Genomic DNA, 18,083 nt, shown 5'->3' with positions numbered 1-18,083 from the left:
AGATATCAACCAGACGAGGATACGGAAATAAACATACGAGATTTCATCAACAAAGAGCTTGGCATATACAACACTTTATCCTTTGGAAATGGTATTAGACCTATAGTAGCTCGCTTCACTTCCAGACGAGATCTTGAGTATGTCTTGAAATGCGCGTACAGATTGAAAGGTACCGATTACGGGATAAAGGAACAATTTCCCAAAGAAATAGAATTAAAACGCAAAGAACTTTATCCTATACTAAAACAGGCCAAAAAGGACAATAACAAAGCGGTTCTAGTACGAGATCGATTATATATCAATGGAGAACTTTACAAACCGCAACCAAATATTTCAAACACTCAAGGAAGGGAATTTAGAGATAGCCTTATTGATAGACCAACACACTCTCAGATTCCAGTGAATAGTGGCCCTCCAGTTCCACCAAGGCCCTATAAACGTTCACAAATAAATTCTGACGAGATAGAAAATACTCATTTATAGGACAGGTCAACAAGAGGTGAATTGAAATTTTCATTTTTAAACATATGTGGACTTAAATGAAAATCTTTAGCACCAGAATTCTCAGAACTCGTTATCAACAACGATATCTCTATATTTGTAGAAACAAAAACAGATAAATTAGACATTATATCACTCCCTAACGGATACAGTTGTTTTAGTAAACATCGATCAAAGTTTAAAAGAAGGTCAGGTGGCATAGTAATTATTTACAAATCTCAACTTGAAAAATTTCTTACATTTCCAAAAACAAACTCAGAATTTGTACAGTGGATACAATTTTCGAAAGATCTTTTAAATGACAATGTACTAATGGGCTGTGTCTATATACCACCAGAAGGATCTAAATACTCATCGGTAGATGCTTTTACTGAAATTGAAAACGAATTTCTTCATTTGTCTGAACCTAATCTAAAAAACGTCTTATTAGGGGATTTTAACGCTAAGACATCTACATTACTGGATTATGTTATCCCAGATCAACTTTTACTTGAAATTCTAAATACTGATGATACACACACGATGCAATACTTTTCTGATTACAATGGACTCTTAACAAACAATATTTCCTTGCAAAGATATAGCAAATGTGCATGTCGACCAAATACGTATGGTCATCGACTTCTAGAATTGTGTAAAAAAATGAATATATATATATTGCAAATTCAAGAATAGGTAATGACAAAACATCCTATCAGATGTCCACTGTAACCTTAAGTTTACTCTGGAATCACAACCATATGCTAATATCAACAATGTGAAAACCGTCGAGAAGCAAGTTATAAAATGGAATAATAATAAACAAGATAAATTTGTCAAATTTGTTAAAGAAAAAAAGTCTGAAGGAATACGGGACATAGAAACTATTCTTGATAAATTAATCGATCGAAATGATACTGTACAATAAACCGATATTGATACGGCAATGAATAAAATTTGTGAAATATTTAACAGCTCTTCCATCTCAGTGTTTGGAACAAAATGTAAAAACCAGAAATATGCAAAGCACAATGAAAAACCATGGTATAAAAGAGGATGCAAGAGCAAAAGAAATTTATTTCATCAGGCTAGACAAAGATACGGGAACTTAAAGAGTAAAGAAAATAAAAAGGCTTTAAAAGAAGCAAGTAAATCTTATAAAAAAGAACTAAATCGGAGTTATAATGATTTCCAAATGAATACCGCAAAAGATCTTAGAAAACTGGCTAAATCTGACCCAAAACGGCTATGGCAAAAATTTAATAGTATAAATATCAACAAATCAAATAAAACTGATGCTGTTAAAATTGAAGACTTATATGAACATTTCAAACGCCTAAGCCAAGATGAAGTCATTGAAGACAACTCAGACATAGATTTAACAAAGGTACCACCAGAGAACATTAACAGAATTTTAAATTCTCCAATCACAGAAGAAGAAATTTTGAATGTCGTCAAAAAACTTAAAAACAATAAGGCTTCCGGATATGATGGTATTGTGAATGAACATATTAAACATAAGGTTAAGGAAATGTTGACCATCTATCACAAGTTATTCAACATTGTTTTAAATACCGGGAAGGTACCAGATTCATGGACAATGGGAATTATTCAACCTATCTTCAAGAATAAAGGCAATATTTATGATCCTAGTTCGTACAGACCAATAACATTAGTGTCATGTCTTGGGAAAACTTTCACATCTATCTTAAATGAAAGACTTGGGGAACTATCAACTGAGGTCAATCTGATTTCCGAGGCTCAAACAGGTTTCAGAAAAGGATATAGTACATTGGATAACATATTTGTATTACATTCATTAATATCAATTTATCAAGCACTTGGGAAAAAACTCTTTTGCACTTTTGTTGATTTTTCGAGAGCCTTTGATACAATCTCTCATACATCTTTATGGATGAAATTACAAAAGGCGAATATTTCTGGGAAAATTTTTAAAGTAATATATAGTATGTATAGTGATGTTAAATCTTGTGTAAGGAATGGGAACGAAGTGTCTGCCGTTTTTAACTGTAACATCGGAGTGAGACAGGGAGAAAACTTATCCCCCTTTTTATTTGCTGTTTATCTAAACGATCTGGAGTCTTTCTTTGCCGGAAATGATGTTCAGAACTTGCAAGTTATCGAAAATATTTGCCACAATCATTTGCATATTTATATTAAACTTTTCGTTCTTTTGTACGCCGACGACACTATAATTATATCTGAAACGGCCAAATCAATGCAACAACTGTTTTTGAAAGATACTGTGTCCGATGGAAGTTAAACGTTAATTTATCAAAGACAAAGGTTGTTGTGTTTTGCAAACGGAAATCGAGAACATTACCAAAGTTTCAAATATTTAACCAGTCTATTGAAATTCAAGATTCTTATCCATATCTAGGACTAACCTTTAATTACAATGGTTCATTTGCAACAGCGAAGAAACGTCTTAGCGAACAAGCACAGAAAGCTCTTTTTAGTCTCTATACAAAGATACGTAACCTCTCAATACCTGTCAACTTACAATTACAACTGTTTGATGCACTTGTACTTCCAATTCTGACATATGGATGCGAGATATGGGGATTCGGAAATAATTACAGGTTGGAAAAAATCCATCTACAGTTTTGCCGGAATGTGTTGAAAATTAGATCGTCGACACCAAATTTTATGACATATGGAGAACTTGGTCGTACACCAATAGATACCGTAATAAAATGTAGAATGGTGTGTTTTTGGAACAAACTTCTCACCAATGAAAATAAACTGAGCAGTATACTTTATCAAATTATGTTCAACTTAAAAGATGATCACACTTTCAAATGGATGGATTATATTAAATCGATCCTAGACAATGCCGGACTAAGCTATGTTTGGACTCAGCAATCACCATTAGATATAAATCAACTAAAAATCGTACTGAAAGAAAAACTAAAAGATTCATTCATTCAACAGTGGCAAAGTCAAAATGCAAATTGACAACTCATCCAGAGGAGAATTTTATGGACTTTTTAAAACAATCCTTGGCTTAGAAAACTATCTTTTAAAATTAACACCATTCGAACGTAAATATATTTCAAAATTAAGATGCTGCAATGTAAAAATTCCAGTAGAGTTGGGAAGATGGTATAACATTCCAAAAGAAGAGAGGACATGTAATTTGTGTTTAACTGCTATTGGCAATGAATACCATTATTTATTTGAATGCAATTCTTTATTAGTAAAAAATATCAGAAATCAGCATATTCCAGAGTACTATGTGAAATATCTGAGTGAAGCAAAAATGAAAGGACTACTGTCATTGACTAATATTAACGTACTTAAAAATGTATCTTTATTCATTTCAAAGTTAACTAAAATATTATAATATTAAAATATTATAATATAAAGTAAAGTAATTTTCTATATACATGTATTTCATTTCTAAGTTGTTTCATTTATTTCTTTAATTGTATGTGATTGTATTTTGTAATTTACCTCTTGTTTCACATGTCAATGTGACTGAGAGTTTTTGAAATAAAGCATATTGTATTGACTAGCATTTGAAATAAATAGACTTTTAATAATTGTTTTTTAAGTAAAAGGTTTATATAAATGTACATGATGTACATTGTATTCAATTGTTTGTTCACATTATTAAATGAGTTATTACTATTAATAATAACTAATAATCATGCAAGTGATATTTAAAAAAAAAAAAAAATGAAAGTAATTCAACAATTTGGTTTTCTTAACAAAATAAGATGATCAATATCAAACCTTTTACAATAGATTTTGATAACATCTAATATTATTCAGGAAAACTACAAGTATCATTATATGGTTTAAGAAAAAACTAATTTTGTTTATCTAAATTTTCTTCAAATCTTAAAACAAGAGCTGTGCACAAACAATCACCGAAAAGACTTATTTTCCAAATGTCCACCTAGTTATCATCAAATTTTGATAAATGTTCATTAAAAATGCTAATCATAATGAAAAATGTTCTTATATATCTGAATCAAGTGAATCTTATGAAAAGAAATTATTTAAAGAAATTGTCTTGAAACTTATTAAATATGTTATCTTCAGTTTGGTTAATTTCTTTCAAAATTTGTCTCCAGAAAAAATAAAGTGCACTTCTAAAGATGGTGACACTTTAATGGTTTTTTAATTAAATCATTTTTTTTTCTTCAGTGTATTATATTGTCGATAGTGCTGGACTGGCATCATACATATTCTTGGTATACATTTACAAAGAATATTTCAATCAACCTAGGCCTTTAAGATAAAGTTAATAATTGCAGGGACTTGAATGAATTAAGACTTTTAAAATGAATTTAAAGAAAAATCTAAAAATAATAACTTACGATAAAAACTGTAAACTTGATTGTGTCAATTAAGGTAGAGAATTTTTGGTCATAATTTAAAAATAGAAAATAGTGGACAATATTAAATTCCTAGAAAGGATAGAATGTGTAAACTGTGCCTCTTGTAGGTCAATGAAGAACACCTATTCCTTGATTGTAAAATTAACAAAACAACTTTGAGATATAAATCCATTTGAAAATTATTTACCTTCTCATTATAATGTCTCTAACCCAAGAACAAAAAGTAAAAGAAATGCTTAACCTCTAAAACATGGATCATGTTTAAAATATCATATGACAATAAAAATATTATCAAATTTTGCTGTACTGAATATTTCTAGTACTTATAAATATTTTATTCAATAAAGAAATAATGAATTGCCTAAATTTCAGTTAGCATAAGTCCTAAAGACAATCTTAATCATATGTTAAGATCAGTCTATCTAAAATAATAAACCATTTTGATTTTAGAAAATTAATTTAAGAAACACCTTGTGAATAGAAAAAGGCAGGCATTGTAAATGTTTGCAGTATATTTGAAAGTGAGATTCATTTATTCTTCACTACCAAAAAATAGACTTAATATAAAAAATAACTTAAATTGATCAAAAATTATTTAAAAGGTATAATATCAAAAATAATAGTCAGGAGACAATTATTTTTTAATTAAGCTGTTTGTTCAACTAGTTTTATTGTTTCATTTTATTTTTGAATTTCTTGTCATAATCACAGTTATTAAATTTGACAAACACATACATGTATATTTTACCTGAGACACCTGACCTGTAAGTTATATAATTTTAACACTTCAATGCATTCAAGATTTCCCTTTATCCTTGACTAGTTTTTGAGTAATACCTTGTGTATTAAAAAAGCAACAGGGGGTATGATGATGGACATATAGGGCCACCATGGTGAACATATTTTTTATGGCCACCATTAATAAGATAAAGTCACAGGTAGTACTACTTATACTTAAGTTATGGTGCGAAAACCAAGAATAATGCTTATTTGGGCCCCTTTTTTGCACCTAATTCCTAAACTGTTGGGACCTCAACTCCCAAAATCAATCCCAACCCTTCCTTTTGTGGTCATAAACCTTGTGTTTAAATTTCACTGATATCTATTTTCTTATACTAAATTTATTGTGCAAAAACCAAGAATAATGCTTATTTGGGCCCTTTTTTGGCCCCTAATTCCTAAACTGTTCGAACCAAAACTCCCAAAATCAATCCCAACCTTCCTTTTGTGGTCATAAACCTTATGTCAAAATTTCATAGATTTCTATTCACTTAAACTAAAGTTATAGTGCGAAAACTCAGAATAATGCTTATTTGGGCCCTTTTTGGCCCCTAATTCCTAAAATGTTGGGACCAAAACTCCCAAAATCAATCCCAACCTTCTTCTTGTGGTCATAAACCTTGTGTCAAAATTTCATCAATTTCTATTTATTTTTACTAAAGTTAGAGTGCAAAAAAATTAAAAGTATTCGGACGACGACGACGACGCCACCGTGATAGCAATATACGACTAAAAATTAATTTTTTTGCGGTCGTCTAAAAAGCTCTGAATTATCTCCCTTTGATGAAAAAAATGCCATTTATTTGCATAAAAATTGAAATAACTTTTTTAACTCCTATTAGTTCAACAGAAAAAAAAGTACCTGAACATGCCTGAGCATGCTTTTTTCAAAGGCAGATTGTGAGCTTAAATGAACGGTGACCCCATATTTTTATCTTATTTTTTTTTAAGTATAGGATAAAGTTTATTTATAGAAAAAAATAGCGAAATCCTAAATTTAATTTGATTTAGACCCGCGAGCCCCCTTAAGTAAATTTCAAAAGAGGGAATTAACTGTCATATGGAGTCTACTAATTGATTAAAATTTGACAAATCATCCTGAAGATATAACTAGCAATTAGTATAATGACAGTTTCTTCTACGGTTACGGAGGAGAAAACAGTGTTTGGGGAGAAAACTCTTACAACAAAAAGTCTACAACTAAACAGGGTCAGTCTCAAAAGCTTTTTTTTTGCTTTTGAGCAATTCACTATGCAGTTGAATATTAATCCTCTAAAAAATTTTTTTTTTGAATAAATCTGAAAAGAGAAAAATTGACCCCCCCCCCCCCCACCCCCCAATTTTTTATTCACCTCCCCCTTTTCCTTATTCCAAAAATGATCTCAATTCAAATTTCTAATGGAGTTTGCAACAATAACTACTCATTTAAATACATCATAAAATATTAAAATATAAAATGACATACAGTCATGGTTAAAATTAACTTCTAAAAAAAATAATGGGGAATGTGTCCAAAGGGACACAGATGATGCCCCCCGCTAGCATATAACGTTATAAAGAGACATAACTCAAGAACTGTAAAAAAGAAGCTGCCAAAAATTGAACTTAAACTGAGCTTAGAGGTAATAAGCATTATATACACATTTCATTAAATTTAGTTAACGTGGTTAAGACAAACTTAAGTTAAGAAAACAGAAACTAAAATTTTTTTCAATTTTTCCACTTGTAAAGGGGCATAACCCTAGAATGGTAATCAAAGTGCTTGTAATCACTGAATGGTAAAGATTGGTTTAATTAATCAGTTGATTCAACTACTATTCTGGACAAAGAAAAACAACTCCAGATAAACAAAAAAGCTTCATCAGCAACATTTTATATTGGCAAATTTCCAATGAAGTTCATTAAACTAAAGTTATTGGCAAATTTCCAATGGAATTTATTAATGCTAAAGTTTTTTGGCAAATTTTCAATATATATACTTTAAAAGCAGTTTTGGTGAGATATTCAAATGAGTTTCAATTACCATCCTTACACTGCTTTTAAATTATGTTTTGTGCTTAAGTAATTATCCATTAACCTGGAAACCCTTTTCCCCCCCTTTTTTGCTCCTTATTCCTTAACCGTTTGAGCCATAACTCCCAAAGACAATTCTTACTATCCCTTTGTGGTATTCCAATATCCAAAATCTAAATACATTGTTAGATTCAGCATATCAAAGAACCCCAAGAATTCAATTTTTGATGAAATCAAATAAAGTTCAATTTTGGACCCTTTAGACCTCACTGTGGACCAATTTGATAACCGGGCCCAAATATCATGAATCTAAATACATGGTTAAATTCAGCATATCGAAGAACCCCATATATTTAATTTTTGTTGAAATCAAACAAAGCTTAATTTTGGACCCCGATTTGGACCAACTTGAAAACTGAGCCCATAATAAAAAAAACTAAGTACATGTTTAGATTCAGCATATCAAAGAACCCCAAGAATTCAATTTTTGTTAAAATCAAATTAAGTTTGATTTTGGACCCTTTGGACCTTTATGTAGACCAATTTGAAATTGGGACCAAAAATTAAGAATCTAAATACACGGTAAGATTCGGCATATCAAAGAACCCCAATAGTTCAATTTTTGATGAAATCAAACAAAGTTTACTTTTGGACCCTTTTGGACCCTAATTCCTAAACTATTGGAACCAAAACTCCCAAAATCAATCCAAAACTTCCTTTTGTGGTCATAGACCTTGTGTTTAAATTTCATAGATTTCTAGTTACTTATACTAGAGTTATTGTGCGAAAACCAAGAAAAATGCTTATTGGACCCTTTTTTGGCCCCTTATTCTTAAACTGTTGGGACCAAAACTTCCAAAATCAATCCCAACCTTCTTTTTGTTGTCATAAACCTTGTGTTTAAATTTCATAGATTTCTATTGACTTATACTTAAGTTATAGTGCAAAAACCAAATGTCTTTGGACGACGACGATGACAACATCATACCAATATACGACCGCAAAAATTTTGCGGTCGTATAAAAATCTAACCGATGAAACCACAAAACAAGTTTTGATCTTTGGTGGAAGACAAAAAAAAAAATGATCAGAACAAATACAATACAGCTAAGTTTCTGTATACATTTTTTTCTTTGATAAAAGAGTTGTGTACCATCAGTCATGTATTTAAAAGACATATACCAACAGGCAACATTGTAGTGTCTTCAGACTTTTGCAAGTTTAAATAAATATACCTGTCTTTTTCTAATTCTTGTTTTATTCTCTCCCTTTCTTTAGTCTTTTCTGTCCTCTCCTTGGCTAACTGCTCCTGTAACTCTTTTCTTTTCTTTTCTTCTTGAAATTGCTTAAGTTTGGCCATATCCTGTCCCAATTTTCTTCTTTCTATTTCTTTCTGTCTTCTTCCTTCTTCCTCTATTTCTTGTTTTTGCAATCTTTTTTCTTCAATCTTTTGTTTTGCTCTATAACAACAAAGTTCAAGGAATATTTGATAATGCCAAAATAAAAAGGCTTCATGTCAAAAAAAAGTGTGGAAAACTGATTATTCCTAAACTGTTGGGACCATAACCCCCAAAATCAATCCCAACCTTCCTTTTGTGGTCATAAAACTTGTGTTTAAATGTCAAAATTTTCTATTTTTTTTAACTAAAGTTTTTCGAGAGCGATTTTTCGCGACATTGGTAAGTAGAAAAATAACGCGAATATAAATCGTCGCAAATATGTATAACTTAAATCTTAACTTATCAAACTACATCGTATATAAGAAAATCTCAAAATTAAATAGATTAAAAGTGGACTAGTATATGTGAAAATAAGTTGGTATACGAATATACTTATACAAACTGCATTTTATCCCAATGTTCTATTTTTAGCCATGTCTTCCATGTTGGTTGGCAGGCAGTGTCATTGGACACATTTTTAAACTAAATACCCTGATGATGATTGTGGTAAAGTTTAGTTAAAGGACAAGGTTCACTTTAGGCCAAATATAGCCTTGAATTTCACTTAATCTTAAAATTTCAAAATGGCCATTATTTGTTTTTTGAATTGATCTATGTCAAAAGATTTACTTCTTTGTTAAAAGATTTACTTCTTTGTTAAAAGAAGTCTTTTCACAAGAGTGGCTTAAAAATCAACACATTCTGGATAAAGTGGCAACATACAACGATTTTTGTGCATTTTTTTTTTTAGACTTAAACGCTTGAGGAAACCTGTTGTCTCAACCTTGGATCCAAAATGTTCTGTATTCAATATTTGAATTATACAAAGACAAAAAAAATAGAGGCTCTAAAGAGCCTGTGTCTCTCACCTTGGTCTATGTGAATATTAAAGGAAGCAGATGGATTCATGACAAAATTGTGTTTTGGTGATGGTGATGTGTTTGTACATCTTACTTTACTGAACATTCTTGCTGCTTAAAATTATCTCTATCTATAATGAACTTGGCCCATTAGTTTCAGTGGAAAATGTTAGTAAAAATTTACAAATTTTATGAAAATTGTTAAAAATTGACTATAAAGAACAATAACTCCTAAGGGGGTCAATTGACCATTTCGGTCATGTTGACTTATTTGTAATTCTTACTTTGCTGAACATTATTGTTGTTTACAGTTTATCTCTATCAATAATAATATTCAAGATAATGACCAAAAACAGCAAAATTTTCTTAAAACTAACAATTCAGGGTCAGCAACCCAACAACAGGTTGTCCGATTCATCTAAAAAATTCAGAGTAGATAAATGTTGACCTGATAAACAATTTTACCCCATGTCAGATTTGCTCTAAATGCTTTGGGTTTTGAGTTATAAGCAAAAAACTGCATTTTACCCCATGTTCTATTTTTAGCCATGGCGGCCATCTTGGTTGGATGGCCGGGTCACTGGACACATTTTTCAAACTACTAACCCAAAAGATGATTGTGGCCAAGTTTGGATTAATTTGGCTTAGTAGTTTCAGAGATGAAGATTTTTGTAAAAGATTACTAAGATTTACGAAAAATGGTTAAAAATTGACTATAAAGGGCAATAACTCCTAAAGGGGTCAACTGACCATTTCAGTCATGTTGACTTATTTGTAAATCTTACTTTGCTGAACATTATTGCTGTTTATAGTTTATCTCTATCTATAAATAATATTCAAGATAATAACCAAAAAGAGCAAAATTTCCTTAAAATTACTAATTCAGTGCCAGCAACACAACAACGGGTTGTCCGATTCATCTGAAAATTTCAGGGCAGATAGATCTTGAACTGATAAACAATTTTACTCCGGTCAGATTTGCTCTAAATGCTTTGGGTTTTGAGTTATATGCCAAAAACTGCATTTTACCCCATGTTCTATTTTTAGCCATGGCGGCCATCCTGGTTTGATGGCCGGGTCACTGGACACATTTTTTAAAAAATTAACCCAAAAGATGATTGTGGCCAAGTTTGGATTAATTTGGCCCAGTAGTTTCAGCGGAGAAGATTTTTGTAAAATATTACTAAGATTTACGAAAAATGGTTAAAAATTGACTATAAAGGGCAATAACTCCTAAAGGGGTCAACTGACCATTTCAGTCATGTTGACTTATTTGTAAATCTTACTTTGCTGAACATTATTGCTATTTACTGTTTATCTCTATCTATAATAATTTTCCAGATAATAACCAAAAACAGCAAAATTTCCTTAAAATTACTAATTCAGGGGCAGCAACCCAACAACGGGTTATCCGATTCATCTGAAAATTTCAGGGCAGATAGATCTTCACCTGTTTAACAATTCTACACCTGTCAGATTTGCTCTAAATGCTTTGGTTTTTGAGTTATAAGCCAAAAACTGCATTTTACCCCTATGTTCTATTTTTAGCCATGGCGGCCATCTTGGATGGTTGGCCGGGTCACCGGACACATTTTTTAAACTAGATACCCCAATGATTATTGTGGCCAAGTTTGGTTTAATTTGGCCCAGCAGTTTCAGAGGAGAAGATTTTTGTAAAAGTTAACGACGACGGACGCCAAGTGATGAGAAAAGCTCACTTGGCCTTTTAGGCCAGGTGAGCTAAAAATGACTGGTAGACAGGTTGACATGTCAACAGATTGACAATGTGTTGAAAATGTAAATATTTTTATGGTTGACTGACTGACAGGTTGACAATTTAAAATAATAAAAAGTAAGTTATGGTTGACAAGTCAACAATTTGACTGGTTGACAGGTTGAATAGTCGACAAGTTGACAGGTTGACAACTTGATAGCATTAAAAAGTGTAAAATAGAATTATTATTGACTGGTAGACAGGTCCACATGTCGACAGGTTGACAATTTCATTTCAGAAATGGAAACTGTAAAAATGGTAAACAGGTTGATAGTCGACAGATAACAGTTAAAAGTCAAGACTTCTTAAAAAGTTTAAAAACTGAAGTTAATTTTATTTTACTTAATTACAATTTAGTTTTTTTTGGCAAATAAATAAACCTATTTACTTGTTTTATAGTAAAATTAAACCTGTCAACCTGTCGTTCTTATCACTTATTAACCTGTCGACCTTAACACCAGGTTGACCCTTACGCTTGTCAACCTGTTGTCCTTAACACTTGTCAACCTGTCAACTTTTACCCTTGTCAACCTTTATTGTGTCAACCTGTTGACCTGTCAGTCTGTCAAATTATTTACATATAAACCGATTTACTTCTCAAGTTAAACCAATTTATTACTCTGTTCATCCGATGGAACTACAGTACCGTTTATCCTACTTGACCCAGAACTTGTATAAGAAAGTAGCTGATAGTTTTGAGGTATATGGACAATTGGTAGAGCTCAACGTCTGAACATTTTTGCTCTGACTTTCTTTATTTCTAACAGTTTTCAAAATAATAGACAAAACTTGCATTTTACCCCTATGTTCTTTTTTTACCTATGTCAGCCATCTAAATTGGCAGGCAGGGTCATTTGACACATTTTTAAAACTTTCTAGCATTCAAATAGTTATGTAGATTCACAATATACCAATAATGGGACAGACATACTGAAAGAGGCACAGATGGACAGTCCCCCCCCCCAACTTTCAAATGTGGGGCAATAAAAATATAACCATAAATGGGAGCAAATAAATTCAGAAGTTTAAGGAGACCATCTTTGAAAAGGTCTATGACAATGATGACAGATGATGGACAATGACAGGCACCAAGTGATGGCAAAATCCATATAAAAATATATGACCTTTTAGAGCCCCAAAAATCTGATGAGATAAATATATGTTCACTTGTTAAATACTGTGGATTCATTTATTTTTGTGTGTACCAATTTTCATGGATTGAAGAAAAGTTGCATTTTCGTTAATATCTAATTTCATTATCTTTGCAAAGTCTGCATACATTCCTTATGAAAATTTGTTATTTGTTGAACATTTAAATTCATGGTTCCCAGGTACCCACGTTATCCACGAAAATTGGTATTCAACGAATGCTAATGAATCCACAGTAGTTTTGAAATGTTGTAAATGTATAAATATTGTTTACATGTCTATTCTTTCTTCCAATGCTGGAGCAGCTGAATTAGAATCTGTAGTGACGGTGTGATTGCTTGATGCTGAATCTGCTTGTCCAGAAGCAGGCTGACCACTGGAAACTGCTGTTTGTACATTAGACATTTTGATAGATTGTGTGTCCAAAGGAGGAGAGACATCAGTCTGAGCTCTGTGGTTCTGTAAGGCAAGGCAAATAAGAAACATTATTTGTTTTATCTGTTGAATACTGTCAACAAAAAGGGACATGGTCTACATATTTTTCAAAATGCAGTTTAAATGTTAAAACTTTAATAAATATAACCATACTGTGTCATAAAAATTCAAAACCTCATTTATATTCAAGATAAAACCTAAATTTTTGGGTACTTATGATTAAGACACAGAGTGATACGACCCTAGAGGTTGAACATTAGTATAGACATATCATTCAAGCTTGATACAGTTCTGAATTAGGTTTGTGATTTAATATTTGACACAGGTTAGGTTTGACTGACACAGAATGTAGCTGTCGTCTAAGAACTAAAAAAAATTGAAATTGGACATTTACCTATAATGGTCCAATATCCAAAATTGAAATATATGTGGTTAGGTTCAGCATATATCAAAGAACCCCATAATTCAGTTTTTGATGAAAACACACAAAGTTTGATTTTGGACCCTATGGACCTGTTAAATATGGACCAATAAAAAAACAGAGCCAAAAAACATAATTCAAAAGACCTGGTTAGACTTGGAATTGAAACCCATCGAAATTGGTTAACAAATAAGCAATTCATACTAAGTACAAAAGCATTGTTTTTTACCCATTTTTCCTATCAAAACCTTCCTTTGATGTTATAACACCTTGTAGCACAACTAAATAGCAATCCAAAACTTATATTCAATTTATTGTCCAGAAACCAGAAAATCTTAGTTTTCTGGTTTAAATTTGTTCGGTCTGTAATTCCTAAACGGTTTGGGCCAAGGCCCCAAAATTCAATCCCAACATTTGGTTAATTTTCATAGGGTTCCAGACACTTGTACTTAAGTAATTGTCTGTTTTAAATATGATGCATCACGAATGTTGCCATAATATAATAAGAATGCAAAACATATTTGCACCTACCAAAGCACTTGTCTTGTTACATTAGTCTTTCAAAATTAAAAAAAGATGCATATTTTTAGCTGAATTCATACTACAATTCAGTGTTTTTTACTTTCTATATTAAACAAATAGTTTCATTTTCAACTGTCAACAGCCAGTGTTCCAGTGGATACAAATATGCATTATTTAATTTACCCTCCCATCCCCAATGATATAAAATTAGGACGGACAGACAGACATGGACAAACAGATGGACATGGTGATAAGTATATACCATCCAATCTTTGTGTGTGTGGTATACAAATGTGTACCCTATATAAGTAATAATGAATGCAGTGTTAGTAATTTAAGCCATAAAGATATCTAAAAATTGTGTTAAACCTACTTTAATGACTGATTGTATGATCTGACAAAAAGCATTAGGTTCCACATAACCAGCTGTTACTTCAATAGGTGAACCATTCACAGCTATAAAATATACTGAAGGCACTGTAACAACTGGGTCTGATATCAGTTAAGGAACAAATACTTTATACTCAGAAACAAAATGTTGCAGAGACCATATACATTACATACATTGTATGAACAACATACAAGTATTTAATACCTGTGTTAATTAAGAACCTAATAAAAACATAAACACAAAAAAAAATTAAACTAGGAAAAAAACAAGCATTCTGTGAGTATTGCAAGGCAATACATAGTCCCCTACCAGTTAAAAATTCATTGTATTGGAACAAAATTCTATCTTGATCTATAAATTGTCATGGTGTAAACAATATAACAAATATCAATTCAATATATTCAAGCATGACATAAAAGTGTGGAAAAACTGATTATTTTCGGACCATAACTCTGCACAAAATCATCAGACCTGAACAAAATTCAAACTTGATCTGTAACTGGTCATGATAAAACTATATACCAATTATCAAATCAATATCTTCGAGCATGAAGAAAAAAAGTACGGAAAACTGATTATTTCAGTGATTTTTTTAAGCACAAGGACCATAACTCTGCACAAAATTATCAGACCAGAACAAATTTGAACATGATCTGTAACTTAGTAGGTATACAATACAAATACAGTATACATAAATGAGACAGAAACCTAATTACACAACTTCAAAAGACATCAATAGGTCACCTTATGCTCTCTGACATAAAATATATTTTTTCAAATTTTTGTAATGGTGTTATAATTCTGCTCATCAATGATGCTTTATAATTATAAGCTTCAGTAATTTTACATCTCCTCCCTATCTTTTTAATTTGAATTTTCTTATACCAGAGAAAGTAAAGCTGCAACTCACTTGACTTCAATGATTGTGTTTATAATTAGTTTTATGGTTTATATTCAAATGGTACAGACAAACTCACAACAAGTGTTTAAAAGGATACAAATCTGTGAGAAAAATCCACATTCTTCACTGAAAATAAAAATAAAATACATTCATGACATGTCTTATTCAAACTTGAACTTATATATAAAATTAATCCTTTGACTATGTTTTTGTGATAACCTCATTATATCTATCAGTCAGGACAAATGAATTATGGCACAACTAGGATAACTGGTATAAAATACATGTCATACTTAATAAAGAAAACAATGTTACCACATGAATAAAGAAATGGGGGCAGGACATTTTAGCGAAAGATTTTGAACTACTGGGGGACATTTGACCGCCAACATAAGAGTCCATTTTAGTGCCGGATTAAATCTTTCACCTGTATTTCGATAACCCATTTTAGCGAAAACTTACCTGGTTGAATAATACTCACTAAGCTTTGGGCAGAAGTTCATTGTATTTTAAAGGGAACACATAATGGTCAGAGAGTCGTTCCATCACCATAATAATGAGCAATGTTATAGTTGTCACTCAGCTATTTACGTTTTTCTTGATACTATTATCAAATTGCAAACAACAACATATATACAAAAATACGAGGTGTAGACGAATGCGCATCAAAATCTAGACAAGTGTCCCAAGTCAGCAGCCTCTGGCCTTTGTTAGTCTTGTATGATTTTTAATTTTAGTTTCTTGTGTATAATTCGGAGTTTAGTATGACGTCCATTATCACTGTACTAGTATACATATTTTTTAAGGGGCCAGGAGGGGGACGCCTACGGGTGCGGGAGTTTCCTGCTACATTGAAGACCCATTTGTGGCCTTCAGCTGTTGCCTGCTCTATTGTCGGGTTGTTGCCGCTTTGACACATTCCCCATTTCCTTTCTCAATTTTAAGATGAAGAGAAAGAACAGTTCCTAATGCAATTCAACAGTATTGTACAGGGAGTATATCCAGAGTCCATTACAAACGTTTCTAGGACATAAATTCCAGGCCAGAACGAGCTTTTAACATTTGATTAAATCTTTGAGACATTTAGCGCTGTATTCTGATAGACATCATATGTTATATATTGTGCTGTCTTGAGTCTATTTAAGTTTTTTTTTATTTATTATATTATAAGGGGTTATAAATATTTCGCTAAAATGGGCTTTGACAATTTGAATTTTCGCTGAAATGGGTTAAAATTAGGCGACTGATTTGTTTTGCTCAAATGTCCTATCAATGCGCTAAAATGCCCTCCGCCGAAAGAAACAACCATTTAACTTTAAAGGAAAAGAGGGAGGGGGTAAAGGTTTTTTAAATTGATTATAGTTATTTTTTTTTTTTCTTACCAAGTTGAAACATTTTTATTTAATAAGCAGACAGTAAAATGTGTGCATTCCTATGAAATCACTACTGTGTAAAGCTTGTACATACTATAAATAAGTTTGAAGAAAAATACTCACAGAACTTGTAAACATTATGTTTAATGGTACATATATGTAGGAGGATCATATTCTGACATGAGACAGCAAACGTTTGTGCTGAATTTCTTTTAAACAAAGGATTTAGTTGAAACGCAACTATATATATCTCTCAGTCAGCATAGCATTATTACAAAGTTTACAAAAGTTTACAAAAAGTATCTGCAAAAATCTGTGTTGAATTTCTTTTAAACAAAGGGTTTAGTTGAAATGCAACTATATATATATATATCTCAGTCAGCATCGCATTATTACAAAGTTTACAAAAGTTTACATAGCATTATTACAAAGTTTACAAATAATTGTGATAATTGTTTATCACAATTTTGTTCTTGAAAAAAATTAATTTGTTGAAACAAATTGGATAAGTCTTGTCTGTTAGCAGAAAATTAAGAAAGAGACAATCTATTGGCAGCAACCAATTAAATCAAAGTCAATGGACAATGAACTAGGGACAGGGCCTCAAAATGGTTGACAAACTGAGATGTACTGATAGTAATGCAATTTTATAGAAAATATGGTTGCCTTTCATAAGTAATTCCTATCAAACTAATTTTAGCAGAAAACTTAACATTAAAAATTTGTAATAAACTGAAAGTCACTTACTATAACCTACTGGGACAAGGCCTCAAAATAATTGTCAAACTGATATATTTCCTGATAGACATGCAACTTTATAGAAAATATCATTGATCTATCACAAATAGTTCCTGAGTCCTATCAAACTGACTTAAACAGCTAAATTAACATGGAATATTATTGATTCAGTCAAAGGACCATGACCATGACCTACAGGGGGAATGGCTCGAAATAGTCATCTAACTGATCATGCTGATACATGTTTGTACTTGGTACTGATAATAAAATGCAACTTTGTAGAAAATGTCATTGATCTACATGTATCACAAATAGTTCCTGAGTCCTATCAAACCGACTTAAACAGCTAACTTAACATGGAATATTACTAATTTAGTCAAAGGACCATGACCATGACCTACAGGGGGAATGGCTCGAAATAGTCATCTATTAAACTG

General features: G+C 31.6%; 1 protein-coding gene across 1 annotated transcript in view; it reads right to left on the bottom strand.

Annotated features, from left to right (window-relative positions):
• Positions 1-18,083, bottom strand: part of LOC139510175 (UBX domain-containing protein 4-like) — a 53,341-nt gene that overhangs the window by 31,419 nt on the left and 3,839 nt on the right. Inside the window, exons 3-6 of the mRNA XM_071296533.1 lie at positions 15,633-15,661; positions 14,617-14,735; positions 13,140-13,324; positions 8,879-9,103 (exon numbers count right to left, since the gene is read on the bottom strand). Coding sequence (XP_071152634.1) covers positions 8,879-9,103; positions 13,140-13,324; positions 14,617-14,735; positions 15,633-15,661 — 558 coding nt within the window. The remainder of the gene's footprint in view (positions 1-8,878; positions 9,104-13,139; positions 13,325-14,616; positions 14,736-15,632; positions 15,662-18,083) is intronic.

This window comes from Mytilus edulis, chromosome 2, assembly GCF_963676685.1.
Source record: "Mytilus edulis chromosome 2, xbMytEdul2.2, whole genome shotgun sequence".
Taxonomy (NCBI): domain Eukaryota; kingdom Metazoa; phylum Mollusca; class Bivalvia; order Mytilida; family Mytilidae; genus Mytilus; species Mytilus edulis.
Note: the sequence above shows the minus strand (reverse complement) of the source record. Positions and strands in the feature narration are given on the sequence as shown.